This window comes from Petromyzon marinus, unplaced genomic scaffold (assembly GCF_048934315.1).
Source record: "Petromyzon marinus isolate PM22_M1 ecotype Great Lakes invasive population unplaced genomic scaffold, UKy_Petmar_22M1.pri1.0 PM_G_Scaffold_65, whole genome shotgun sequence".
In the NCBI taxonomy this organism is placed as follows: domain Eukaryota; kingdom Metazoa; phylum Chordata; class Hyperoartia; order Petromyzontiformes; family Petromyzontidae; genus Petromyzon; species Petromyzon marinus.
In genome coordinates, this window is record NW_027423019.1 from 812371 (window position 1) to 840000 (window position 27630).

Sequence of the window (27630 nt, forward strand, 5' to 3'; positions counted from 1 at the left end):
ATTTCAATTGTTATTTTTTCGTGCAGTCATTGGTGAATGTGCTTAGACCGTCAACTCAATGCACTTGAGGACCCGGTTAAATTTGTAACTTAATATTTTACCAGGTAAGGCCCACTGAGCTATGTAGCGCCTTTTCAGAAGTGAACTGGCCACAAATGTTAGCTCAACGAAGTGGATTATCAATGTGGACGTTTATAGCAGCCAAATACTCTAAAACAATGGGTGGCTGAGGTCTGGATTCAAATCCAGAATCGGCGACCGATTCCGTCAGTAAAACAATCTTTAGTTTTTTGTCGTAATGTTCCATAACAAAGTTACAGCAGAACCAGTTTACAGTTCAGAATGAGAATCAGAATATATATACTGGAGGAATCCGATGAGCTATAAAGCTCTTTTTTACAGATGTCCAGTAGGGAGCGGGTAAGAACGTTACAACAAACAGTACAACAAAAACACGATAAAAATTTCGATTTAAAGCTTTCGTGACTGCAAGGATTCATCTTCTTTGGTTCTTTCGGTAAAGTCACCACGTAGAATGAGAAACGTCGTGAGAATATTATTGCGTTATTTTATTTGATCAATTTATTATTTTATTCTCATTCTACGTGGTGGTGACTTTACCGAAAGAACCAAAGAATAAAAACACGATACCGGTGCAAAGTACAAAAAAGGCAAACAATCACCCATAAACATGCAAATAAAACTAAACCACACCCATCTTAACCGGCAAAGTCCAACTGAGGTATTCACTTATACTGGTAGGAACGAAGTTGTAAACTGAGTGTACCAGCCTGCAATAGATTAATGTGTCCGTCCGTCCGTCCGTCCCCTTTCAATACTTTAACGAAGTGAAATCTCGTGCTGTTGGGTGTAAAATCAGCAATAGACAGCGCAGAGACTTGTCCTACCAGCCCACCCTGCAGGGACCTGTTTTTTCAGACGCAACCTTGCCGCAAATGATAGCTCAACAAAGTGGCTTATCGCGTGGACAATTTATAGCAGCAAAAGTGGGTCCGCACGACTCCGTCAGCGGAATTTGCCCGGTAACGCTGCCGCGGGAATCCGGGCAGAGTCTTGCTAAGGTGCCCAATTCATGAACCTGAGCGAGATTATTTTAAAGTTGTTGCAGGGGCCGTGGCGTGATTAGTATCGGTGAGGCGTACTCCCACACATGCCAGAATCTCTTTATCATTAACAACCGTGACATGACATTTTACGTTAACAAGAGTCGTGAACATAAAGTCAGGTTTGTTCCGCTTATCTGTTTTTTTTTTTATTACCACAGTTCTCAAATGTCGATGCAACACTCGTACGACCAAGCGATCTTGAGAATGTACACCATTAATGCATTAATTATGGGTTGTTGTGGAGCATTTTGGGTCACAAAGGTAAATTGCCAAGTCCGTTTCACAACTAAATGAATCCCAAAGAGATTGGGTTGCTCGGCGTTCAGAGCGCTCTGCTGGCATCGTTGAGATTCTGGGGTCGAATCCAGGCAAATGCTGCCTGTGGTTACATAGAGTTCTCAATGGTGAGCAGACAGGATCTTAAATTTTGTTGTGTTTCCACGTGGAGAACACCTTTTGTGGCAAGGCAAGTGGGATAGTGCTGCCCCCTACTAAGTAGGGCACGTGTGTAGGTAATATCAAGTGACCTCGGAGGTTGCTCTGTGATATCCGCTTCAGTGGGCTGTTCTCTAACACAAGGCAATGGATTGCTCTGCGAAAAATCCAAATGTATGTTTCATCTCAGGACATGAAGCTCATTGCACAATCAGCGGGGATTTTTGAGATAAAATATATATACCAAAGACAAAAAATCATCTTTCTATGTCTAAGCCTATTAGGCCCTCTGATACATTGCTTTCCAGTAGCAAAACGCCCTGGACTGGTTTTGACTTCTCTCGGTCTCGTCAGTCAACCTTGTGACCCGTAAACACATAACAGCCAGCCTGTGTCAAAGGGCATTCATTGGTGGCAGGTTACATGACGCACTGCACTGTGGGTCATGCGGTCCACCGTATGACGCGGAGTGTCCTGTGTCCTCTGTCGTGGACCGCGAAGTTTACACTGTCAATAAAATAAAAATATATGAAAACAACTAAATTCTTTTTATTTCTTTTATTTTTATTTCATTGATTTTTTTACCTACGTGACTTTACCGAAAAAAAACAAAGAGTATGAATCATTGCAGTCACGAAAGCTTCAAATCTAGAACTCTCATGTTAACTTCTCAACTCCTTGGGTCTTGCGGTGACGTTCTAACACGTGGCGATCAATGTCTCCGGTGAAAATGCCGAGGGGGAAGGGCCCGATCTGAATTAGGGCCATTACCCAAAACGTCAGTCCGTTGTGTTCTGGTTTCCAACGCAGTGTTTTGTTGTTGTTCCTAACGTGACCATTTCAACTTCGTTCAGCTCCGCCGTTTTTTCTTGTGTTTTACAATCGGCGTTGTTACTTAACACCACCGCTCCAAAAGCGCGTCGTAACTGCAGCTCTCTCCGCTGCGGCTTTCGGTCGGTGCCGCGCGTCGCCCCCGGGCACGGCGTCCGACGGCCTCGCTCTACGTGTCACGAGCGGCAGGGGGGGGGGGAGCAGCTCCTTGACGCGCGCCCATTCGGTTCCGAACGAAGATCGTCAACGCGCGGTTGCAGCCAGGACGCCCTGGGAGCCCTGGCACTGCGCGAACCGCCGCGTCCGTCACCTCTGTCGGCTGTCAGCGCTCGAGCGGAGATGAGGATTCCTTGGTGCGCGTGCGCGTCTGCGCGTGTTTCCGTCAACGGGCCATATTCAATCCATTGCTGGATGAACCCCCCCCCCCCCGTCACGGCCCTGCGGTGTAACGTAACGATCCGTCTGAACCACCTGCCCCGCAAAGCTGATTCCATTTAAAGATATTTATTTAGATTTCGCGAGTAACCCGATTAAGCTTTTTTTTTTCTTAACAGATATCCACTAGGGGCGGGTCACAATGTCGGGCGGTGTTCACGCCTTGGGCTGCCACTCCTGTATTAGTTGCGACCTCCAGCTATCATCCCTTGCAGCGACGTATCCTGCCCATACAAAATGCACAAGCTGAAGCTCGTGAATATACTGTACTCTACTGTGCGTGTATACATTGCGTCATGACGTGTGTAACTTCCATTAACAGATCTTTGCCTTGTCATAGAGCAGGCACCATATTGATTAACATCCTGCCCCTAATAAAGACCAGGTGAGAGTCCATCGAGATTCATGTCAACGCAGCTGATGGAAAGCAAGGGTGATTTAGGACTTGGTCCAGAGGCGATACATTTGTAGAATCTGCACCCAAGGTTGGTTTTCCGCTTAAACTTTTTTGATTTGGCCTACGAACTTTGAACGCAATGGGCCGAGCTTTTTGTTGAGCACACGGCCGCCACCTCCGAAAGGAAAGAAAACCGAGGCATCTCTTGGGAAGACGAATACAGTGAGGGGAAAAAGTATTTGATCCCCAGCTGATTTTGTACGTTTGCCCACTGACAAAGAAATAATCAGTCTATAATTTTAATGGTAGGTTTATTTGAACAGTGAGAGACAGAATAACAACAATTAAAAATCCAGAAAAACGCATGTCAAAAATGTTATAATCCCGCAAGAACCAGCTTCATGACTCTCTGAAACGTGGCAAGCACTGAATACTGTAAACCCATCGGGACACAATTGAACTGTTAAAACCCGTGAGGCATACGAAATGCAGTTTTTGGTTTTGACAATTCATCCAAGGGCAGTTGCCAAAATCCCGACATTAATTCTTACGTAAAAAACAAAAACCAGCACCCGCCGAAACGTTGTGAGAATTTCATTGTTTTGTTTTATTGTTTTATTCTCATTCTACGTGACTTTACCGAAAGAACCACAGAACAAATCACATCCATGCACGGGAGCGGGTACGCATCAGCCACTGATACCTCGTAAAACTTTCCGAAATCGATGCAGAACCTCGGGCTACCGTCCAGTTTGTTTCACAAGCACGACAGGAGCACCCCGAGGACTTGTATGACGGTGAAACTGTCTCCGCGACTAACACCTCGTCCACCGCCCATTTCACGTGCTCCTTCTCAGCTGGACTCGCACGATACGAATTTTGGCGAATAAGGGTGGCGTCCCCCGTTATCAACGTGGTAATGCAACAGGGAAGTACATCCAATGTCAAATTTCCCTTTACTGAAAACATCTGAGAACTGCAGCAGCAGCGAGTTCAATTTGCACTGTTGTGCCTCTTACAATTCCGGGTTTTCTCTACATAGTTTTTCAACCCACGTAAAGCCAGAAACTACCCACGGGGTAGCTTCTGGCTTTACCTAGTAAAATATATAGTTTGATCAGCAGTAACCAACTTTAGGAGCTTAATATAATACATTAATTACCTACTATAATCACCCAGAAGTGTCTGTCCGTCACGTGCGTGACGTCACCCCACATGAGGCCCACCCCCCCGCGTGACGTCACTCCACATGAGCCCCTCCCCCTTCATTAATATTCACGCACGCGTGGAAATTTACACCGACGCACAAGAAGGTCGCGGCACTCCACGTACCGAACCCCTCCCCTCATGAATATTCATGAGCGGGTGACGTCACTCCACATGGGGCAACCCCCCCCCCTCACGATTAATAATCATGAGCTGAAAATGTTTTCTATTGAATATTTTTTTGCCCGTCCTTGGACGGGGGGGTGGGGGTCCGTGACGTCACACGGTCGCCCGCAACCACTCTCCTGCATCGTGACGTCACGAACGCCTGCAACCACCCCCACACCGTGACGTCACGCACGCCTCAACCCCCCCCCCCACCGTGACGTCACGAGCGCAGCTGCAGTGTGTGTGTGGATTGCTGTGAGGTAAAAACAATACAAAACTATATTTTCCTATAAATCACATTAAACACTTCGGGGTTTATATCAAGTAGAGAACGTGGGGCGGCTGTTATTTTACGTTGCCGAGTAGTTTATTTATAAATACAATTTTACACGTCTGTGTAAAATTGTATTTATAAATAAACTACTCGGCAACGTAATGATGAGACACCACGTCTGAGGGTCTCACTAAATACACACAATAAAAAAGAGCGGGAAACCCTAAAAAAGTTGTGAGGTGATGGATTTATTTCATTTATTTTATTTTTTATTTTGGTATCGCGCCGTGAGCCACGACCCAGCGTCGCTTTCGTGAGGGCGAAACTTTCATCAGCCTCATGGGGTCCACAACATTTTACTTTGATTGGAAATACGACGTTTTACACCACCCCCTCCCATCCCCAGCGATTCGATTGCTGTGCAGTGTTTGGAATGTGCTAGGAGATGTTAACTACCTCCCCTGTTATCATCACGGTGACTAGGAGATGTTAACTACCTCGCCTGTTGTCATCACGGTGACTAGGAGATGTTAACTACCTCGCCTATTATCATCACGGTGACTAGGAGATGTTAACTACCTCGCCTGTTATCACGGTGACTAGGAGGTGTTAACTACCTCGCCTGTTGTCATCACGGTGACTAGGAGATGTTAACTACCTCGTCTGTCATCTACAAGGTGACTAGGAGATGTTAACTATCTCGCCTGTTATCATCACGGTGACTAGGAGATGTTAACTACCTCGCCTGTCGTCATCACGGTGACTAGGAGATGTTAACTACCTCGCCTGTTATCACGGTGACTAGGAGATGTTAACTACCTCGCCTGTCGTCATCACGGTGACTAGGAGATGTTAACTACCTCGCCTGTTATCATCACGGTGACTAGGAGATGTTAACTACCTCGCCTGTTATCATCACGGTGACTAGGAGATGTTAACTACCTCGCCTGTTATCACCACGGTGACTAGGAGATGTTAACTACCTCGCCTGTTATCATCACGGTGACTAGGAGATGTTAACTACCTCGCCTGTCATAATCACGGTGACTAGGAGATGTTAACTACCTCGCCTGTCGTCATCACGGTGACTAGGAGATGTTAACTACCTCGCCTGTTATCATCACGGTGACTAGGAGATGTTAACTACCTCGCCTGTTATCATCACGGTGACTAGGAGATGTTAACTACCTCGCCTGTCATCATCACCGTGACTAGGAGATGTTAACTACCTCGCCTGTTGTCATCAAGGTGACTAGGAGATGTTAACTACCTCGCCTGTTATCATCACGGTGACTAGGAGATGTTAACTACCTCGCCTGTTATCATCACGGTGACTAGGAGATGTTAACTACCTCGCCTGTTGTCATCAAGGTGACTAGGAGATGTTAACTACCTCGCCTGTTATCATCACGGTGACTAGGAGATGTTAACTACCTCGCCTGTTATCATCACGGTGACTAGATGTTAACATCCTCGCCTGGCCTACAGGAGATCGTCGGTTCGCGCCCAGGCCCTGACTACGCTTGCTCCTGCTGCTGTATATTTGGAGTCTGCGTCTCTCTCCCCATGTTGATTGCGTGGATTTGTCTCAGGGTCCTCCGATTTTTCCCGATACGGGGCCATCCATTTAGTTCGTTGTCATGGAGGGGGATACCCAAAATGCGTACGCTTGCATATGGGGGGGTCTACTCACAATGTACGCATAGGAAATGGGGGGGGGGGGGGTTAAAGCCTCGATAATAATGCAGCCGGCGGTGGACTATCTGTTTGCTTAAACACGTTAATATTAATAATTGATCATTTCTGCGTGGATTACATATCGGCCGTTCTACAGGATTCTAGGGGGTGGGGGGGGGGGGTGATGCGTCAGGCCAACGTACGTAGGCAGGTGGGGGGGGGGGGGGGGTGTGTAAAAAGTCCGCGTGCGTACGGGGTCAGGTTTTGACAGATTTTTGCGTACGCACGAAAGGGATGGCCCCTACACATTTAGATACTGTACAGCACTCTACACGGAGTGATCCCAGCTGTCCGGCAATGGTTTGTGTGATCATTCTCTGTACTACAGAGTGGCATGTGTGTCATCTCCATTGGTTTCCTCCGAGTTTACCTCCCATAGCTAAACCCACAAACACAGTGGAACTGGTACTTGCCAGAACCACATCCCAAAGCTAAAAGATTACCTGGAAATGGCTGTGGGAGGGATCACAGCAACATCGCCCCCTCTTGTGCAAACTTGGCAGGACCCCTCCTGAAGAAGAGTTGAGACTCAGTGGGGCTTTCCTGAGCAACAGGCGTATTCATACATTAACAATACGGATGAATACAGACGGCACATTGAGTGTGGCATGCAGTCATTATCCTCTGCCATTGTCAATCGACTTCTGGAACGAAGGCCTCCCCAATTCGTCCCAATCTCAAGTGGTGAGGACTCAACACAGCCAGTCAGCCACTGACAAGCTCACTCACCCATTAACTCACTCACCCACCACACTGCAGGTCACAGCAGCACATTCGCGCAGCTAGTCAGCCACTGACAAGCTTCCTCACCCACTAACTCACTCATCCAACCACCCACTCATCACATTGAAGGTTACGACAGCACGCTAAGCCAGCCAGCCACTGACAGGCTCACTCACCCACTAATTCACTTGCACCCACTCACCAAACTGCAAGCACAACAAGACACTCACTGAGCCAACCAGCCACTGACTAGTTCACTCACTCACCCACGCACGCATCCACTTACCCACTCACCACATTGCAGGTCACGACAGCACACTAAAGCCAGTCGGCCACTCACAGGCTCACTCACCCACTAACTCACCCACCCACTCACCAAACTGCAGGCACAACAAGACACTCACTGAACCAGTCAGCCACTGACAAGTTCACTCACCCAGAAACCCATCCACTCACCCCACCACCCTGCAGGTCACAACACACTCACCCTCGCAGAGGTTTTTGGGCAAGCGTTGCGCACTTTCAGATGCGCTTCTGCGTCCGTCTGGAACCATTTTCCTTCCGCTATTAGGAATCCACTGAAACTGTGCATTTTAAAATCATCTAGATTGAAGACTAATTTCTTTTGCACTGGTCTTTGTGTTTTGTTTCTTGTCCTCTACCCGTACCTCCGATTAGCAAGGTTCGCTCTGTACGGTGTGAAATAAGTTCAACGTGCATACACCCAGCCCATCAGCCACTTACAAGTTCGCTCACTCACCCACAAACTCATCCACCCACTCACCAAACCGCAGGTCAGAACACTCCCCCTGCTCAGCAATTTATCCTCTAAAACCGTCGCTCTCCCAACTGATTTCTGTTTGCTTCGCCATCGTACTGTACCTCACTTGCTTCCGTCATTACGCTGACCAAGATCTCTCGCCGCCCTTAACGAACGAGACCGCACCCCGGTGCTCTCTCTGGAGCTCTGAGCCAGTCAATAAACGGAAGGAGCTCGCAAAAAAAAAACGCGAACGCATTTCGCGCACTCCATGCGAAAACGTGTTTCACCCGCGATTCGTTTCCCTCAACCAGAACGGCGGCGACTGGGAACAGGAGAACTGGCGACCCCCCGGGGCCAGTGGTCAGGCGGGGAGGAAATGTCGGCGCACGAACAAATTCTGGTGTGCAACTTGAGGAAGTGCCGGCGCATTGTCGGCGACTTCGCCTGGGTCACCTCCTGCTCGCATCTCTTTTGCGACGAGGACGGCGAACGCGAGTTCAAGACGGGGGCGGCCGCCTGCCCGGCGTGCGGCGCCTTGCCGCGCGGCAGCCTGGACGTGGTGCGGGTCTGCTTGAACCCCCCCGAGGAGCACAAGTCCATGGTGCTGGCGGGCCTAGGGCCGGACGTCATCCAGGAGATATGTTCGCGGGCGCTTTCATTCTGGATCTTTCAGGTATCGGCGACGGATCGGTGACTTTTTAAAAATAAAAATAAAATTTATTTTTAAAAAGTAACAAACTGAAATGTTTTATATTTTAGCGGATAAAGTCCCACTGAGCTACGTAACCTCTTTTTTTTGCAGAAGCGACCTGGCCATCACGAATGATAGCCCAACCCAAGCGGCTGTTATCATCACGTGGAAATTTACAGCAGTCAAATACTCTAAAACGCGTTAGATGTCGTTTCTAAACATTGGGAGGGAAAAATCAGAGGACCTGGAGAAAATCCACACGGCCACTGGGAGAACGTGCAAACTCCAAACATAAGTAGTGACTAACTCGGAGACAAAAAGACTTGGAGGCATTTCTTTATTTAGCGAGCACCATTGGAATGACGCAGTTAATATTTAGTCCGTCTATTATCGGTGGCACTACTTAGAACATGTACAGCGTTTAAGATGTCACTCTTGAATTAATTTGCGTGATTTATGAATATTTTTCTCCTGCTGGGTTCTTTCGGTAAAGTCACGTAGAATGGAGATAAAATAATAAAAATAATAACAGAATTTATTATGTTATTATTATTTTAATTTTTATTACAGAATAAATTCTGTTTTATTTTTTTATCTCAATTCTACGTGGTGACTTTACCGAAAGAACCCAGAAGATGAATCCCTGCAGTCACGAAAGCTTTAAATTGAAAATTATGAATATTTGTTTTTCATTCTTTCGATTTTTTTTTGGAGCTTCGTCATTCCCAGAGGCTTCGCTAACCGAGTTATTCTTCTACACGTAAGTCCCCTTGCGCGTACGGCTCTTTAACCGATAAAAAATACGTTTAATCAAATTTTCCATCTCGCAGGTGCACCAGGAGAGACTGTATCAGGAACACTTGGCCGTGAAATCAAAGAGGCTCAGGGTGCAGTCTGAGGACCGCTTCAAGCAGGAGATCCAGAACAAGGTCACGGAGGTCGCCACTCTGAAGCGGCAGTTCTCGCTTGCCAAGAGCGAGCTGGCCAAGTTCAAGAAGAGGTACAACGAGGCTGCCGAGAAACTGCTGGAGAGGGACCGGGAGCAGAAGAAACTGCAGGTCTCCTACGATCGCCTCCGCCTGCGATTCTCCGCTATCGACGAGGGGAGACGCGCTGAGGAGGAGGAGGCTCTGAACGGCGTGGCGTCCTCGCCATTCATAGTGAGATTCGGTAGGGCCGTTTGAACTTTAGTAATAGGTTTTTACCCTTTTAGCTGGCACAAAAACTGACACCTTTATTCAAGGCATCATGTTTGCAATAACCACAACACAAGCAGTCAAAATGCAAACAAAAGAGACAACTCTGATAATAATATGCACTGTCCTTGAATTTGATTGGTCCACACCCGAGACGGCTTTTCTTAGAGCCTAGTCTCCACTGATGTTGGACCAGAAGACGCCAAAAGGCGTACAACTCAAAAACAGCGCACCATCAGGGAGTATTGAGGGCTCGGGGTAAACCTTTACATTATGAGACCTCCTTTGCCAGTAACAAGATATAGGAATAGGTTTTTACCCTTTTGGCTGGCACAACAAAAACTGACACCTTTATACAAGGAATCATGTTTGCAATAACCACAACACAAGCAGTCAAAAATGCAAACGAAAATAAACAACTCTGGTAATGATATGTTTGAACTTTGTTAGGAACCGACCAAGCAGGGAAAATGGGGATAGGTTCATACGGTGACGTTTTGTACGTAATGTAATTTTTTCCCCCACCCCCCCCCCCCCCCCCTGTAGCAGAGACGTCGACCCCGCGAACATCGCAAGGCGCGGAGGGAAACGCGTGGAGCTGGATGATGAAGACGCCTCCATGCTGCCGCCCTGAGGGGACGGAGTTTGCGCCGAGGCCGTTGTTTTTCGACGGCAGCCCCCCGGGCAGGTCGCCGCAATCCGACGGCTTCCTCCGCTTCCCCTTCCCCGCCAAAGCCGCGGTGACCGGAGCCAGGAAGTGACCTCCCCCCGGTAACAACGCGAGAGTCCTTCCCTTCGCGCCCGCCTCCTCGCCCTCCAATGCGGTCGCAAGGGGTTCCCCAAAAAAAAAACTCGTGGGGAAAAAAAACGACGCAAAAAGGACCTTGCCCACTGGCCTCACCACTCATCAGATTCCTGTGGTCTTAACGCTGCCCGCAGGTCATCTGCCTACTACCCTGTGGCGCTTGGCAGGAGCCTCTCGTCGTCACCGCCAGTCGATTGCCTCCTCTGAGCGCAAACGGAATCCGAATCGGAAATATTTATTTACGCTGGAGGTAGGAATCCGACAAGCTGTGAAGCTCTTTTCCCACAGACTTCTGGTCGGGGGCCCCGGGGTAAAAACGTTACAGCGACAAACAAATACAAAAAACCACGTCGTGCACAAGCGTCACGGGGTCCACGCGTGCGAGCGCGCGCCTCGTCGCCCCCGTCAGTTGTGTTCGGAGAGCCGCTCGCTGGAGATTCTCACGCACGACGACGACGATAACGCCGCGTCATTGAGCTATCGTTTGTGATGGCCAGGTCGCTTATGAAAATAGCTGCGTGGGTCGGTGGGTCCTCGGCCTGGTAAAATGAAAAATAAATTTGTTGAGTTTAATAGTTTCAATTCGTTACTACTTTAACGCACACCAATTGTGTTCTGGGAGAGCAAACCCACAACGTTGACAGTGGAGTTTGACGTCCCGCTTGGTGATCACCACCAGCGGCAGTAACAACGACCGCACTCCGTTCACGTGACAAACGTCTCCCATTGGCCGTGCCGGGTGGGGCTCATAGGGTTACGTCACTTTCACATCCATCAGAAACTTTTGTCTATACTGGAGGAATCCGTGCAGCCCTACAGGAGGTTGTAGGTGCGATCCCAATTCTGACAGCTGCTGCCGTATATTTGGAGCTTGCGTCTCTCTCACTCTCTCATCATCATCATCATCACCACAGTGGCTATGAGATGTTAACTACCTCGCCCGGTCTACAGGAGGTCGTGGGTTCGATCCCGACTCTGACAGCTGCTGCTATAAACCGTGGCCGATGAGCTCCCGCTTTCGACCCCGCCGATTTGCGTGCTGGAGAGTAAACCCATGACATTTACCGCTTGAGCACCGTTAATTTTTTCCAGCGGGTAGGTTACCAGGTGTCGTCGTTGGCGTTCGGGGGAGGGGGGACAGGCCGGTGGTGGCGGCGCTCGTGACGGCACAGAGGGGTTTGCCGTTTAGAATCTCGCTGCGGCCGACCCGGGAGTTACCGTGGTGCGCGTTGTTTCTCAATGTTGTGTTGCTGTTCACAAGAGGGAACCTGTTCCATTTGTTTTTCATTAAAAAGTTTAGGACTTTGCGGCCGCCAAAAACACTTCCTTTACATTACACAGACCACCCATACAGGTCGACACAACAACCGCCATTCGCCACTAAGTGGCGGTGACCTCACCACATCGCTTGTGCCAGGCTATGTGCATGTTGAGGCCACGTGAAGTGCCGAAGGCCCACTGGTAGGAGGTTATGGGGCAGACCCAGGTGCCAGGGGTCCACTGACTGAAATGAATGGCCGATGCACCACCTGTGCCCCGTACTGTGCCAACTTGCTGTGCTTCAGCCACCCAACTGCCCAGCAGCAGCATTCACGAGCCTCCTCCAATTAGGCCGATCTAGACACCACTGGTACCAGTCCACTCAGCTCCACATCCTCTTGTACCACATCACTCCATCTCTTCTCGTTTAGCCCCCTCTATCTGGCTGAACAAAAGCTGTTTAGGCATGTGGGCTACATGACCCAACTAATGCAACCTTGCCTGCCAGAGGAGCTCACCGATGGGATTTTGTCCAGATCTTTTAAAGATCTGTGAGCTCCTCACACAATCCAGCCTGGTTAAACCCAGGATGGATCGTAGGCAGGCCAGCCTAAATGTTTCTAACCAGGGAAGATTTTCCTTTAGGGGGGTTTACATTTTGCAAGCGTAGAGAAGGGAGGGCATGACTGGCCGAGAAGATCCGAAGCTTCATAGGGAGTGACAGACCAGGTAGCTTTACGCAACTGATGGAAAGTTAATGCCGCTTGACTGATTCGGAATGAGACCTCTGTTGTCAAACCGGAGCTGGTCATGAGCACACTGCCCAGGTATGGAAAACTCTTCACTCTCTCCACAAACACAAAGATCCCCCATATAGCCTTAACAGGCCGGCATGGCACATGAAGGGGTGAGTGGCAAGCACAATGCCACGTCAGAATTGGGTATTACAGATAGGTAGCCTGCCGCCAACAAAAGAAAAGCTCCAGCAGAATTGCTTCATTATTTAGTTCTATCCATGGCTGGGTGAGCACGTCCCTACTTATCAAGCATTGTGCTCACCATTGTACCGAGTCACTTAAACGCAGGCGAGCTGCTGCTTCTCTACTGCATGAAAGTGACATGGCATGTTATCGTGAAACACCTCTATAGGCTTATCTTCCAAAGCCTCCAATTTGTGCGCAAGCTTTAACCCGCATTACATCGCCAATACTAACTAAAATAGCGCCTTCATCTACTGGCAGAAATTTAGTAACACGCTTTTCAAGATGATTACAAATCAGAACCTCTGAATGTGTGTGATCCAGCCACCGTTTAACGCACTAAAACATCACCTATTGATAATACTCATGTTTAGTTTCATATCGCGTCATCATTCATTGCAAATTGCATCTCACCATCGCTGAGGAACCTCAGGCATACAGGCTGTGAGCCAACACCAACAATTAGCCAAGCTCTGCAGTCCTCTGCAAATTAAGTTAATGAGTGTTGATCCCTCCAATTTGCACAATTGGCTCCGTACCGTGCAAAAGAAGTTCAACATACACGCATACAGAAGGGATCTACAATATTTAGTCTGCACTTTGCTGTACTGCCTTCTTCCGGCGTGCCGGGGAGTGGCACCTCCTCGACGTCCATGGGAAGGGATTTTCGCAAAACGTGTGCGGTCCAGCCACCCTCACTGCCTCTGCGGTGCTGGATTAGAGGCTACATACAGCATAGCCATCACCACCAAGCTATCTGTGATCCCCGAGATGCCTTTGTCCGTCTCCAAATTACACGCACTTTGCCCGTCTTAATGCAATGGACGCCACAAATACAGACTCTGAAATATCGAATCTCACGAATGAGAATGCTTACCTACCCTGCTTGGTGGGTTAGCACAGGGGTCCCCAACCCCCTGTTAGGAACCGGGCCGCACAGCAGCAGGAGGTGAGCGGTGAGTCCGCGTGTGGCCCGCCCCCATTATTTTATTATTTACCACTTCCGTCCGCGCCTCTTTCCCGCACTGCGCACTTGTCTCAGTCACAGTGTTGGTATAAAGCCCACAAGCTCTAACCCCCTAGTAGCCACAATGTGTAATAAACAAACGTCGCTGGAGAGCTTCTTTGAAAAGGGGGAAAGACCCAATGATGAACCCCCCCCCCTCCTCCGGTCCGTGAAAAAAATTGTCTTCCACGAAACCGGTCCCTGGTGCCAAAAAGGGTGGGGGCCGCTGGGTTAGCACATTCCAAATGTAGCGTAATAGCGCCGTCTGCCGACTGAAAGTTATAAATACAGTGTACGGCAGTACATACGTCAGCAGGCGACAGTACACATGGGGGGAAGACCACTAGGACAGTTCATGGCCCCGATGATGGCAGCCTCGGCCGGTTGGTGCGCCCTGTTTTGTCCAGTTTTGTCTTGAGAGGGGCTTGCTGTTCAACACACTCGTGCTGGTGAGAGAGGCCTGCTGTTCATCACACCCGTGCTGGTGAGAGAGGCCTGCTGTTGAGAGGCCTGCTGTTCATCACACCCGTGCTGGTGAGAGAGGCCTGCTGTTCAGTACACCCGTGTTGAGGGGCCTGCTGTTCAGCACACCCTTGCTGGTGAGAGAGGCCTGCTGTTGAGAGGCCTGCTGTTCAGCACACCTGCGCTGGTGAGAGAGGCCTGCTGTTGAGGGGCCTGCTGTTCAGCACACCCGTGCTGGTGAGAGGGGCCTGCTGTTCATCACATCCGTGTTGGTGAGAGGGGCCTGCTGTTCAGCACACCCGTGCTGGTGAGAGAGGCCTGCTGTTCAGCACACCCGTGTTGAGGGGTCTGCTGTTCAGCACACCCGTGCTGGTGAGAGGGGCCTGCTGTTGAGGGGCCTGCTGTTCAGCACACCCGTGCTGGTGAGAGAGGCCTGCTGTTCAGCACACCCGTGTTGAGGGGCCTACTGTTCAGTACACCCGTGCTGGTGAGAGGGGCCTGCTGTTCAACACACCCGTGCTGGTGAGAGGGGCCTACTGTTCAGCACACCCGTGCTGGTGAGACGGGCCTGCTGTTCAACACACCCGTGCTGGTGAGAGGGGCCTGCTGTTTAACACACCCGTGCTGGTGAGTGGGGCCTGCTGTTTAAACACACCCGTGCTGGTGAGAGGGGCCTGCTGTTCAGCACACCCGTGCTGGTGAGAGGGGCCTACTGTTCAGCACACCCGTGCTGGTGAGAGGGGCCTGCTGTTCAACACACCCGTGCTGGTGAGAGAGGCCTACTATTCATCACATCCGTGCTGGTGAGAGGGGCGTGCTGTTCATCACACCCGTGTTGGTGAGAGGGGCCTGCTGTTCACTCCCATGCTGGTGAGAGAGGCCTACTGTTCATCACACCCGTGTTGGTGAGAGGGGCCTGCTGTTCACCACTCTCATGCTGGTGAGAGGGGCCTACTGTTCAACACACCAGTGCTGGTGAGAGAGTCCTGCTGTTCAGCACACCCGTGCTGGTGCGAAGATGGCGCCGATGATAGTAGCCTCAGCCGGTCGGTGCGCCCTGTTTTGTCTTGTTTTGTCTGTCAATTCAGTGTTTTGCCAAGATTTTCGGAGTTCTTTAACAAGAGACGAACTTTTAAATATCAGGGAAACAACTCCTGTGGATTTAATTCCTACTTTTCTGCTTCCAGCGGCAGAATTAGTAGGCATTCTAGTCAATGCCGCGCTAGGCTTTGCTCAAGCAGCGAAACGCCGCCCAAGGGGTAAACGGTCGGGGGCTCTAGTACGGCTACGCAGACGCGGGATCCGAACAGTGCTTCCGAGCTTTTCTCTCTCCAACGTACGTTCACTGTACAACAAAATGGATGAACTTCAGCTACTGATGGTAAAAAACAAAGACTTTCTTTCAACTTCTGCTTTGTGCTTCACGGAAACATGGCTGTGTGATTTGATTCCGGACACTTCGCTACAACTAGCAGGATTCCATCTTGTAAGATCGGATCGTGACATAGCACTCTCCGGCAAGACGAAAGGCGGTGGTATTTGTTTTTACATTAATAGTGGCTGGTGTGTAGATGTCACAGTGATTCTGCAACATTGTTCTCCACTCCTTGAATCAATTTTTATAACCTGTAAACCGTTTTACTCGCCTCGCGAGTTCGCGTCGCTCATTTTGGTCGGAGTTTATTTGCCGCCTTGTCCTCAGGTTAAAGAGGCCCAACGCATGCTCGCCGATCAGATTCTGAGTGTGGAGCGAGCAAATCCAGATTCGTTGGTTATCGTACTTGGCGACTTTAACAAAGGTAATCTCAGCCACGAACTCCCCAAATACATACAATTCATTAAATGCCCAACCAAAGAAGGGAACACTCTGGATCACTGCTACACTACAGTCAGTAGAGCCTACCACGCCGTCCCCCGAGCAGCACTAGGACACTCTGACCATGCCATAGTCCACCTGATTCCTGCATACAGGCAGAAACTAAAACTCTGTAAACCTGCTGTGAGGACATCTAAACAGTGGACCAGTGAGGCTGTGGAAGATTTGCGGGCGTGCTTAGACTGTACTGACTGGGATATGTTCACGACTGCTACCAATAGTCTAGATGAACTCACAGCGGCTGTGACGTCCTACATCAGCTTCTGTGAGGACTGCTGTATCCCAACACGTACCAGGGTGAACTTTAACAACAATAAGCCCTGGTTCTCAGCAAAGCTCAGAAGGTTGAGGTTGGAGAAGGAGGAAGCGTTTAGGAGTGGAGATAGAGACAGATTCAAGGAGTCGAAGAACAGGTTTAGCAAAGCGGTGAGAGAGGCTAAACGACTGTACTCAGAGAGACTAAAACACCAGTTCTCTACAAACGACGCTGCTTCTGTCTGGAGAGGGCTCAGGCAGATCACCAACTACAAACCCAGAGCCCCCCACACCACTAACGACTCCCGCCTAGCCAACGACCTGAACGAGTTCTACTGTAGATTTGAAAGACAATTGGACTGTCCTGAACCACCCCTTCCAACCCAAGAGGCCCCATCCCCCACCAATACTACAGAGACGACTATCTCCTTTCAGGAGGGAGAAGTTAATAGACTTTTCAAGAGGCAGAATCCACGCAAAGCAGCCGGGCCGGTCTCTGTCTCTCCAGCCACCCTCAGGCACAGCGCTGACCAGCTGTCTCCGGTGTTCACCAACATCTTTAACACCTCCCTGGAGACATGCCATGTACCAGCCTGTCTCAAGTCCTCCACCATCATCCCTGTGCCCAAAAAGCTAAGGCCAACAGGACTAAATGATTACAGACCGGTCGCCCTTACATCTGTGGTAATGAAGTCTTTTGAGCGCCTGGTCCTGGCACACCTCAAAGCCATCACAGACCCTCTCCTGGACCCCCTTCAGTTTGCCTACAAAGCCAACAGGTCTGTGGACGACGCAGTTAACATGGCCCTCCACTTCACCCTACAGCATCTGGACGCCCCAGCATCCTACGCCAGGATCCTGTTTGTGGACTTCAGCTCTGCCTTTAACACCATCATCCCTGCCCTGCTTCAGGACAAGCTCTTCCAGCTGAACGTGCCCTACACCACCTGTAAATGGATCACACTTCCTGTCTGACAGGAAGCAGTGCGTTAAGCTGGGAACACAAATCTCCGACTCCAAGTCCTTCAGCACCGGAACTCCTCAGGGCTGCGTCCTTTCCCCTCTGCTCTTCTCCCTGTATACCAACAGCTGCACCTCCAATCATCTGTCCGTCAAACTCTTGAAGTTTGCGGACGACACCACCCTCATTGGGCTGATCTCTGGTGGGGATGAGTCTGACTATAGGTGGGAAGCTGACAACCTGGTGACCTGGTGTAGCCAGAACAACTTAGAGCTAAATGCTCTAAAGACAGTTGAGATGGTTGTGGACTTCAGGAAGAATACAGCCCCCCTCACCCCCATCACCCTGTTAGACTCCCCAGTCAAAATTGTAGAGTCCTTCCGCTTCCTGGGCACTATTCTCTCCCGGGACCTCAAGTGGGAACTGAACATCAGCTCCCTCACCAAGAGAGCTCAACAGAGGATGTACTTTCTACGGCAGCTGAAGAAATTCAACCTGCCAAAGACAATGATGGTGCAATTCTATACAGCGATCATTGAATCCATCCTCACCTCCTCCATAACCATCTGGTACGCTGCTGCCACTGCCAAGGACGAGAGCAGACTGCAGTGTATCATCCACACTGCTGAGAAGGTGATTGCCTGCAATCTACCAACCCTCGAGGACCTGCACACGACAAGGACCATGAGGCGAGCGAGGAAGATTTGTGGCCGATTCCTCCCACCCTGGACACACTCTCTGTTTCAGCTACTCCCCTCCGGCAGAAGGCTTCGGTCCATCAGGACCAAAACCTCACGCCATAAAGACAGTTTCTTCCCATCTGCTGCTGGCCTGTTAACATTTTATCTACATAATGAAACCTTGCCGATATTAACTATGTTAACCTATTTGTATTTTTTTAAAATTATATCTTAAAGCTATTTTATATTCGATATTTATTCAATTTTATATACTTCAGCCCCTTGGTGTTAGTTAGACTTTTAATCCTTATTATTATAGTAAGACTTGTTTAAAACTTATTTAAGATTTTAGATTCCTATATGTTGAATGTATGCACCATCCTGCCAAAGTAACTTCCGTGTCGGTGTGAACTTTCATAGCGAATACCCTTTCTGATTCTGATTCATTCTCAATAGGAATCGATTCTAAACGTTCTCCTTTTCTAACAATCGATTCTCATTGTAGGTATCCCAATGGGATTCGATTCTATGCGCTTCAAATCACTAGCTAGATCGATTCCTATGTTATTAGAACAAATCGCCATAATCAATTCCCATGTTATCGAAAATGTATTCGATTCCATTTTACACTCACGACCAACGTCAATTCCAATGCAGTCCCAATAGGGATCGATGCTATCGGCTACATTTTTGACCACTATCGATTCGCATTTGTTATCCCCATAGGAATCGATCCGAGTTTTTAATTTAACCTTGAATCGATTTCCTCAGCACGTGACTTGGGTGAGGCGGGCGCGTGGCTGCGTGTGGAGTTAATGGCGATGTCGAAACTCTACAAACTTGGCCTACTCTTCCCCTTCATCCTGCCTCTCCTCCTCCTCCACCACCTTGTCACGTGCAGCAGCCAAGGTGATCAGAGCCCGAGGTGGTCGATAAATCGGGTGCCAGGTTGTGATTGTGTGGAGAGTGGTGGTGCAGTGGTTAGCGCACTGTGTAAGTGTGAGTGGGGAGTGGTGGTACAGTGGTTAGCGCACTGTGTGAGTGTGGAGTGGTGGTGCAGTGGTTAGCGCACTGTGTGTGTGTGGGGAGTGGTGGTGCAGTGGATAGCGCACTGTGTGTGTGTGAGTGGGGAGTGGTGGTGCAGTGGTTAGCGCACTGTGTGTGAGTGTGTGGGGAGTGGTGGTGCAGTGGTTAGCGCACTGTGTGTGAGTGGGGAGTGGTGGTGCAGTGGTTAGCGCACTGTGAGTGTGTGGGGAGTGGTGGTGCAGTGGTTAGCGCACTGTGTGTGGGGAGTGGTGGTGCAGTGGTTAACGCACTGTGTGTGTGTGGGGAGTGGTGGTGCAGTGGTTAACGCACTGTGTGGGTGTGAGTGGGGAGTGGTGGTGCAGTGGTTAACGCATTGTGTGTGTGGAGTGGTGGTGCAGTGGTTAGCACACTGTGTGTGTAAGTGTGTGGGGAGTGGTGGTGCAGTGGTTAACGCACTGTGTGTGAGTGAGGAGTGGTGGTGCAGTGGTTAGCGCACTCTTGAGTGTTTTTTCCCCATCTGCCCAGCTCCGCTGTTCCCACTGAATGTTCGTTTGGAGTCTCGAGACCTCCTGGCGACCCTTTGCTGGGACCCCGTTGAAGCGGCTCCCAGTGGGGATGGAGGGGATAGACCCCCACTTGTTGATCCTTTAACCATCAACTCGACCACCACGACCACGACCAACTCAACATTCCTGAATGTTACATACAGAGTTCAGAGCAAACTGTGAGATGCTCACTCACTCAGCCACTCACTCACCAACCCACTCACCCACTCACTAACCCACTCACTCACCAACCCACTCACCCACTCACTCACCAACCAACTTACCCACTCACCCACTCACTCACCAACCCACTCACCCACCCACTCACTCACCAACCCACTCACCAACCCACTCACTCACCAACCCACTCACTCACCCACTCAATCACCCACTCACCCATTCACCCACTCACTCACCAACCCATTCACCCACTCACCAACCCACTCACCCACTCACTCACCAACCCACTCATCCACCAACCCACTCACTCACACACACACACGTCTCTCTCACCCACTGGCTCCTCACCACCCTCACCACTCCTCCCTGTGTCTCTGTCTGCGCAGCTTCAGACGAGCCCGCTGGCAGACCGTCTGCGCTGCAACAACGGAGACACGGTGCGACGTCTCCTCGGCGCTGGACGATCCCGGTGACCGCTACCTCCTCCGTGTGAGATTCTCCTTCTCATCCTCGCCGTCACGATCCTCACCCTGGGTCGCGGTTGTGGTCCTGCCCTTGATGGAAAGTGAGTGGCACGAGATTGTACATATGCCTGTGTCTCTGTGTGTGTGTCTCTCTCTCTGTGTCTCTGTGTGTGTGTCTCTCTCTGTGTCTCTGTGTGTGTGTCTCTCTGTGTCTCTCTGTGTCTCTGTGTGTGTGTCTCTCTGTGTCTCTCTCTCTGTGTCTCTCTTTGTCCGTGTCTGTCTGGTGCTCACTAACAGCACTTGCCCCAACGGTATTTTTCAGGCTACACGGAGGATCTTTGTCATCTTTGTCTGTGTGTGTCGCTGTGTATGTCTGTGACTCTTTCTGCCTGTGTGTGTGTCTTCGGCTCACAAGGGGAGATCACACAAACTCCACTCACTCTGTAGGACAGGGGGAGATCACACAAACTCCACTCACTCACTCTGTAGCACAGGGGGAGATCACACAAACTCCACTCACTCACTCTGTAGGACAGGGGGAGATCACACAAACTCCACTCACTCACTCTGTAGCACAGGGGGAGATCACACAAACTCCACTCACTCACTCTGTAGGACAGGGGGAGATCACACAAACTCCACTCACTCTGTAGGACAGGGGGAGATCACACAAACTCCACTCACACACTCTGTAGAACAGGGGGAGATCACACAAACTCCACACACTCTGTAGGACAGGGGGAGATCACACAAACTCCACTCACACTCTGTAGGACAGGGGGAGATCACACAAACTGCACTCACTCACTCTGTAGGACAGGGAGAGATCACACAAACATCCCTCGCCATGACCCCCCCTCTCCCGTGTCTCAGCTGTGCTCAGCGCTTCGTCGTTCACCCTGAGGCTCGACAAACTGACGCGGGGGGAGGAGGAGGAGGAGGGCGATGGTGGTGAGGATGAGGATGAGGAGTGCGGTGTTGTGGGTGACGATGAAGACAACGACGATGATGGCTACAGCGACAACGACGACGGCGATGACGATGACCGTGACGGCGGTGACGATGACCGCCGTGATGACGGTGGTCCTGGGGTGGCTGGGGAGTTGGAGGCGGTGGTCGACGGAGAGCCGGAGGTGCGGAAGCTGTCGTTGTTGGTCTCCGTCGGGCGGGGGTGGAGGGCGCTGGTGTCGCACGACGTGAAGTTCCACCATCAGGTTGACATTTCGACAAGAGGCGGCGTTCAACTCACGGTGAGAGATTGCGGGAGTTGTGACGGGGGTCGGGAGGTTGTGGCGGGAGATGTGCGTGGTTGAGTGGGTGGGTGGCGATGCTGCTACTGATGATGATGATACTACCAATGACACTACTACTGATGATGCTACTACTACTGATGATGATGCTGTTGCTGCTACTACTACTGCTGCTACTACTGATGATGATGATGCTTACTGCCAGGAGCGCTTCATCGGATGCCGGTACCAACACCGAATGATGCTTCTGCCGGGACGCGAGGATGAGTACTGTGTCCGCGTGAGAATGGTAGCCGACTTGCCACGGTGGAAGGCAGGGGAGTGGTCTCCACTGTCGTGTGTCTCCGTCCCTCCACCACACAGCACTGTGGGTGAGTGGGTGGCTGGGTGAATGAGTGAGAGGTATTTTTGTGCGTGTGAAGTGGGTCTCTGTGTGAGTAGTCTTGTGGATCTCTATGAGTGGTCTATGGGTCTCTGTGTGAGTAGTCTTGTGGGTCTCTGAGTGGTCTATGGGACTCTGCGTGAGTAGTCTATGAGTTTCTATGAGTAGTCTATGGATTTCGATTTAAAGCTTTCGTAACTGCAAGGATTCATCTTTGGTTCTTTCGGTAAAGTCACCGCGTAGAATGAGAATAAAATAAATTGATAAAATAAAATAACACAATAATATTCTCACGACGTTTCGGCCACAACACAAGCGGCCTTCATCAGGTGAAGGGACGAGACTGTCTGGAGGACAGCGCTGGAGCGAACACGAGGACAGCGCTGGAGCGAACACAGCCACGCTCAGACCAGCGCTGTCCTCCAGACAGTCTCGTCCCTTCACCTGATGATGGCCGCTTGTGTTGTGGCCGATACGTCGTAAGAATATTATTGTGTTATTTTATCAATTTATTATTTTATTCTCATTCTACGTGACTTTATCGAAATTACCAAAGAAGATAGTCTATGGGTCTCTATGAGTACTCTATGGATCTCTGCGTAAATAGTCTTGTCGGTCTATAAGTCGTCTATGGGACTCTGCGTGAGTAGTCTATGGGTCTCTATGAGTAGTCTATGGGTCTCTGTGAGTAGTCTATGGGTGTCTGTGTGAGTAGTTTATGGCTCTCTATGAGTAGTCTATGGGTCTCTATGAGTAGTCTATGGGTCTCTATGAGTAGTCTATGGGTCTCTGTGTTGTCTTCCCACCCAGCCCCTCGTGTGGGTGTCGACACGGACGGCCAGGTCACGGCGGTGGTCGGCCAGAAGGTGGCGCTGCTGCGCTGCGTTCTGTGGGGTGCGGCCGTGGTGGTGGTGCAGGCCAACTGGCTGAAGGCCTCCCGTGGCAACGTCTGGGCGGGGGCCAATTTGGCCGCACTCAGCCCGCTGCACGGCACGGCGTACTCCAACTCGTCCCTCGCGGGCCGACTGCGGTTCCGCGTTGGGGGGCCTCCCGGCGACGTCTCGCTGGAGCTGCTGGACGTGCGGGGTGGCGACGGGGGCCTCTTCCTCTGCCACGTGGCCACCTTCCCCCACGACAACTTCGAGGGGAGGGTCAACCTCTCTGTCATCGGTGAGGATTGACACTGCCCCACGCAGAGACCCATAGACTCATCATGCAGAGACCCATAGACTACTCACGCAGACACCCATAGACTACTCACACAGAAACCCATAGACTACTCACACAGACACCCATAGACTACTCACACAGACACCCATAGACTACTCACACAGACACCCATAGACTACTCACACAGAGATCCATAGACTACTCACACAGAGATCCATAGACTACTCACACAGACACCCATAGACTACTCACACAGAGACCCATAGACTACTCACACAGACACCCATAGACTACTCACACAGACACCCATAGACTACTCACACAGAGACCCATAGACTCACACAGACACCCATAGACTACTCACACAGACACCCATAGACTACTCACACAGAGACCCATAGACTACTCACACAGACACCCATAGACTACTCACACAGAGACCCATAGACTACTCACACAGACACCCATAGACTACTCACACAGACACCCATAGACTACTCACACAGAGACCCATAGACTACTCACACAGAGACCCATAGACTACTCACACAGACACCCATAGACTACTCACACAGAGACCCATAGACTACTCACACAGACACCCATAGACTACTCACACAGAGACCCATAGACTACTCACACAGAGACCCATAGACTCACACAGAGACCCATAGACTACTCACACAGACACCCATAGACTACTCACTCAGAGACCCATAGACTCACACAGAGACCCATAGACTACTCACACAGAGACCCATAGAATACTCACACAGAGACCCATAGACTCATCACACAGAGACCCATAGACTACTCACACAGAGACCCATGGACTACTCACACAGACACCCATAGAATATTTACACAGAGACCCATAGACTACTCACACAGACACCCATAGACTACTCACACAGACACCCATGGACTACTCACAAAGAGACCCATAGACTACTTACACAGAGACCCATAGACTACTCACACAGACACTCATAGACTACTCACACAGAGACCCATAGATTACTCACACAGAGACCCATAGACTCATCACACAGACACCCATAGACTACTCACACAGAGACCCATAGACTCATACACACAGAGACCCATAGACTCACACTGAGACCCATAGACTACTCACACAAACACCCATAGACTACTCACACAGTCACCCATAGACTACTCACACAGAGACCCATAGACTCATCACACAGACACCCATAGACTACTCACACAGAGACCCATAGACTCACACTGAGACCCATAGACTACTCACACAGACACCCATAGACTACTCACACAGACACCCATAGACTACTCACACAGAGACCCATAGACTCATCACACAGACACCCATAGACTACTCACACAGAGACCCATAGACTCACACAGAGACCCATAGACTCACACAGAGACCCATAGTCTACTCACACAGAGACCCATAGACTCACACAGACACCCATAGACTACTCACACAGAGACCCATGGACTCATCACACAGACACCATAGACTACTCACTCAGAGACCCATAGACTACTCACACAGAGACCCATAGACTCATCACACAGAGACCCATAGACTACTCACACAGAGACCCATAGACTCATCACACAGAGACCCATAGATTACTTACACAGACACCCATAGAATATTTACACAGAGACCCATAGACTACTCACACAGACACCCATAGACTACTCACACAGACACCCATGGACTACTCACAAAGAGACCCATAGACTACTTACACAGAGACCCATAGACTACTCACACAGACACTCATAGACTACTCACACAGAGACCCATAGATTACTCACACAGAGACCCATAGACTCATCACACAGACACCCATAGACTACTCACACAGAGACCCATAGACTCATACACACAGAGACCCATAGACTCACACTGAGACCCATAGACTACTCACACAAACACCCATAGACTACTCACACAGTCACCCATAGACTACTCACACAGAGACCCATAGACTCATCACACAGACACCCATAGACTACTCACACAGAGACCCATAGACTCACACTGAGACCCATAGACTACTCACACAGACACCCATAGACTACTCACACAGACACCCATAGACTACTCACACAGAGACCCATAGACTACTCACACAGAGACCCATAGACTACTCACACAGACACCCATAGACTACTCACACAGAGACCCATAGACTACTCACACAGACACCCATAGACTACTCACACAGAGACCCATAGACTACTCACACAGAGACCCATAGACTCACACAGAGACCCATAGACTACTCACACAGACACCCATAGACTACTCACTCAGAGACCCATAGACTCACACAGAGACCCATAGACTACTCACACAGAGACCCATAGAATACTCACACAGAGACCCATAGACTCATCACACAGAGACCCATAGACTACTCACACAGAGACCCATGGACTACTCACACAGACACCCATAGAATATTTACACAGAGACCCATAGACTACTCACACAGACACCCATAGACTACTCACACAGACACCCATGGACTACTCACAAAGAGACCCATAGACTACTTACACAGAGACCCATAGACTACTCACACAGACACTCATAGACTACTCACACAGAGACCCATAGATTACTCACACAGAGACCCATAGACTCATCACACAGACACCCATAGACTACTCACACAGAGACCCATAGACTCATACACACAGAGACCCATAGACTCACACTGAGACCCATAGACTACTCACACAAACACCCATAGACTACTCACACAGTCACCCATAGACTACTCACACAGAGACCCATAGACTCATCACACAGACACCCATAGACTACTCACACAGAGACCCATAGACTCACACTGAGACCCATAGACTACTCACACAGACACCCATAGACTACTCACACAGACACCCATAGACTACTCACACAGAGACCCATAGACTCATCACACAGACACCCATAGACTACTCACACAGAGACCCATAGACTCACACAGAGACCCATAGACTCACACAGAGACCCATAGTCTACTCACACAGAGACCCATAGACTCACACAGACACCCATAGACTACTCACACAGAGACCCATGGACTCATCACACAGACACCATAGACTACTCACTCAGAGACCCATAGACTACTCACACAGAGACCCATAGACTCATCACACAGAGACCCATAGACTACTCACACAGAGACCCATAGACTCATCACACAGAGACCCATAGATTACTTACACAGACACCCATAGAATATTTACACAGAGACCCATAGACTACTCACACAGACACCCATAGACTACTCACACAGACACCCATGGACTACTCACAAAGAGACCCATAGACTACTTACACAGAGACCCATAGACTACTCACACAGACACTCATAGACTACTCACACAGAGACCCATAGATTACTCACACAGAGACCCATAGACTCATCACACAGACACCCATAGACTACTCACACAGAGACCCATAGACTCATACACACAGAGACCCATAGACTCACACTGAGACCCATAGACTACTCACACAAACACCCATAGACTACTCACACAGTCACCCATAGACTACTCACACAGAGACCCATAGACTCATCACACAGACACCCATAGACTACTCACACAGAGACCCATAGACTCACACTGAGACCCATAGACTACTCACACAGACACCCATAGACTACTCACACAGACACCCATAGACTACTCACACAGAGACCCATAGACTCATCACACAGACACCCATAGACTACTCACACAGAGACCCATAGACTCACACAGAGACCCATAGACTCACACAGAGACCCATAGTCTACTCACACAGAGACCCATAGACTCACACAGACACCCATAGACTACTCACACAGAGACCCATGGACTCATCACACAGACACCATAGACTACTCACTCAGAGACCCATAGACTACTCACACAGAGACCCATAGACTCATCACACAGACACCCATAGACTACTCACACAGAGACCCATAGACTCATCACACAGACACCCATAGACTACTCACACAGAGACCCATAGACTCATCACACAGAGACCCATAGACTACTCACACAGAGACCCATAGACTCATCACACAGAGACCCATAGATTACTTACACAGAGACCCATAGACTACTCACACAGACACCCATAGACTACTCACACAGACACCCATAGACTACTCACACAGAGACCCATAGACTACTTACACAGAGACCCATAGACTACTCACACAGACACCCATAGACTACTCACACAGACACCCATAGACTACTCACACAGAGACCCATAGACTACTCACACAGAGACCCATAGACTCATCACACAGACACCCATAGACTA

The 27630-nt window shown here is 49.9% G+C and overlaps 2 protein-coding genes across 2 annotated transcripts in view; both read left to right on the forward strand.

Moving 5' to 3' along the window:
* Positions 1–7123: 7123 nt before the first annotated feature.
* On the forward strand, positions 7124–9971 carry LOC142919881 (E3 ubiquitin-protein ligase CCNB1IP1-like). The gene is made up of 3 exons (XM_076062558.1): positions 7124–7294; positions 8408–8769; positions 9618–9971. The coding sequence occupies exons 1-3, from the start codon at positions 7219–7221 to the stop codon at positions 9969–9971; spliced, it is 792 nt and encodes a 263-aa protein (XP_075918673.1). The 5' UTR covers positions 7124–7218.
* A 9062-nt stretch (positions 9972–19033) lies between these two features.
* LOC142919882 (uncharacterized) overlaps positions 19034–27630 on the forward strand; it is a 12078-nt gene continuing 3481 nt past the window's right edge. The window contains exons 1-6 of the mRNA XM_076062559.1: positions 19034–19177; positions 19820–20018; positions 20406–20584; positions 21357–21733; positions 21939–22104; positions 22926–23285. Of these exons, the coding sequence (XP_075918674.1) occupies positions 19084–19177; positions 19820–20018; positions 20406–20584; positions 21357–21733; positions 21939–22104; positions 22926–23285 (1375 nt within the window). The 5' untranslated portion in view covers positions 19034–19083. The remainder of the gene's footprint in view (positions 19178–19819; positions 20019–20405; positions 20585–21356; positions 21734–21938; positions 22105–22925; positions 23286–27630) is intronic.

Bases quoted from the DNA above. Each gene is read 5' to 3' on its own strand.
- LOC142919881 (XM_076062558.1), top strand. From the start codon at position 7,219: ATGCAGTCATTATCCTCTGCCATTGTCAATCGACTTCTGGAACGAAGG. The intron at 7,295-8,407 runs GTGAGGACTCAA...TCCCTCAACCAG, and splicing joins ATTCGTCCCAATCTCAAGTG to AACGGCGGCGACTGGGAACA. The intron at 8,770-9,617 runs GTATCGGCGACG...TCCATCTCGCAG, and splicing joins TTTCATTCTGGATCTTTCAG to GTGCACCAGGAGAGACTGTA.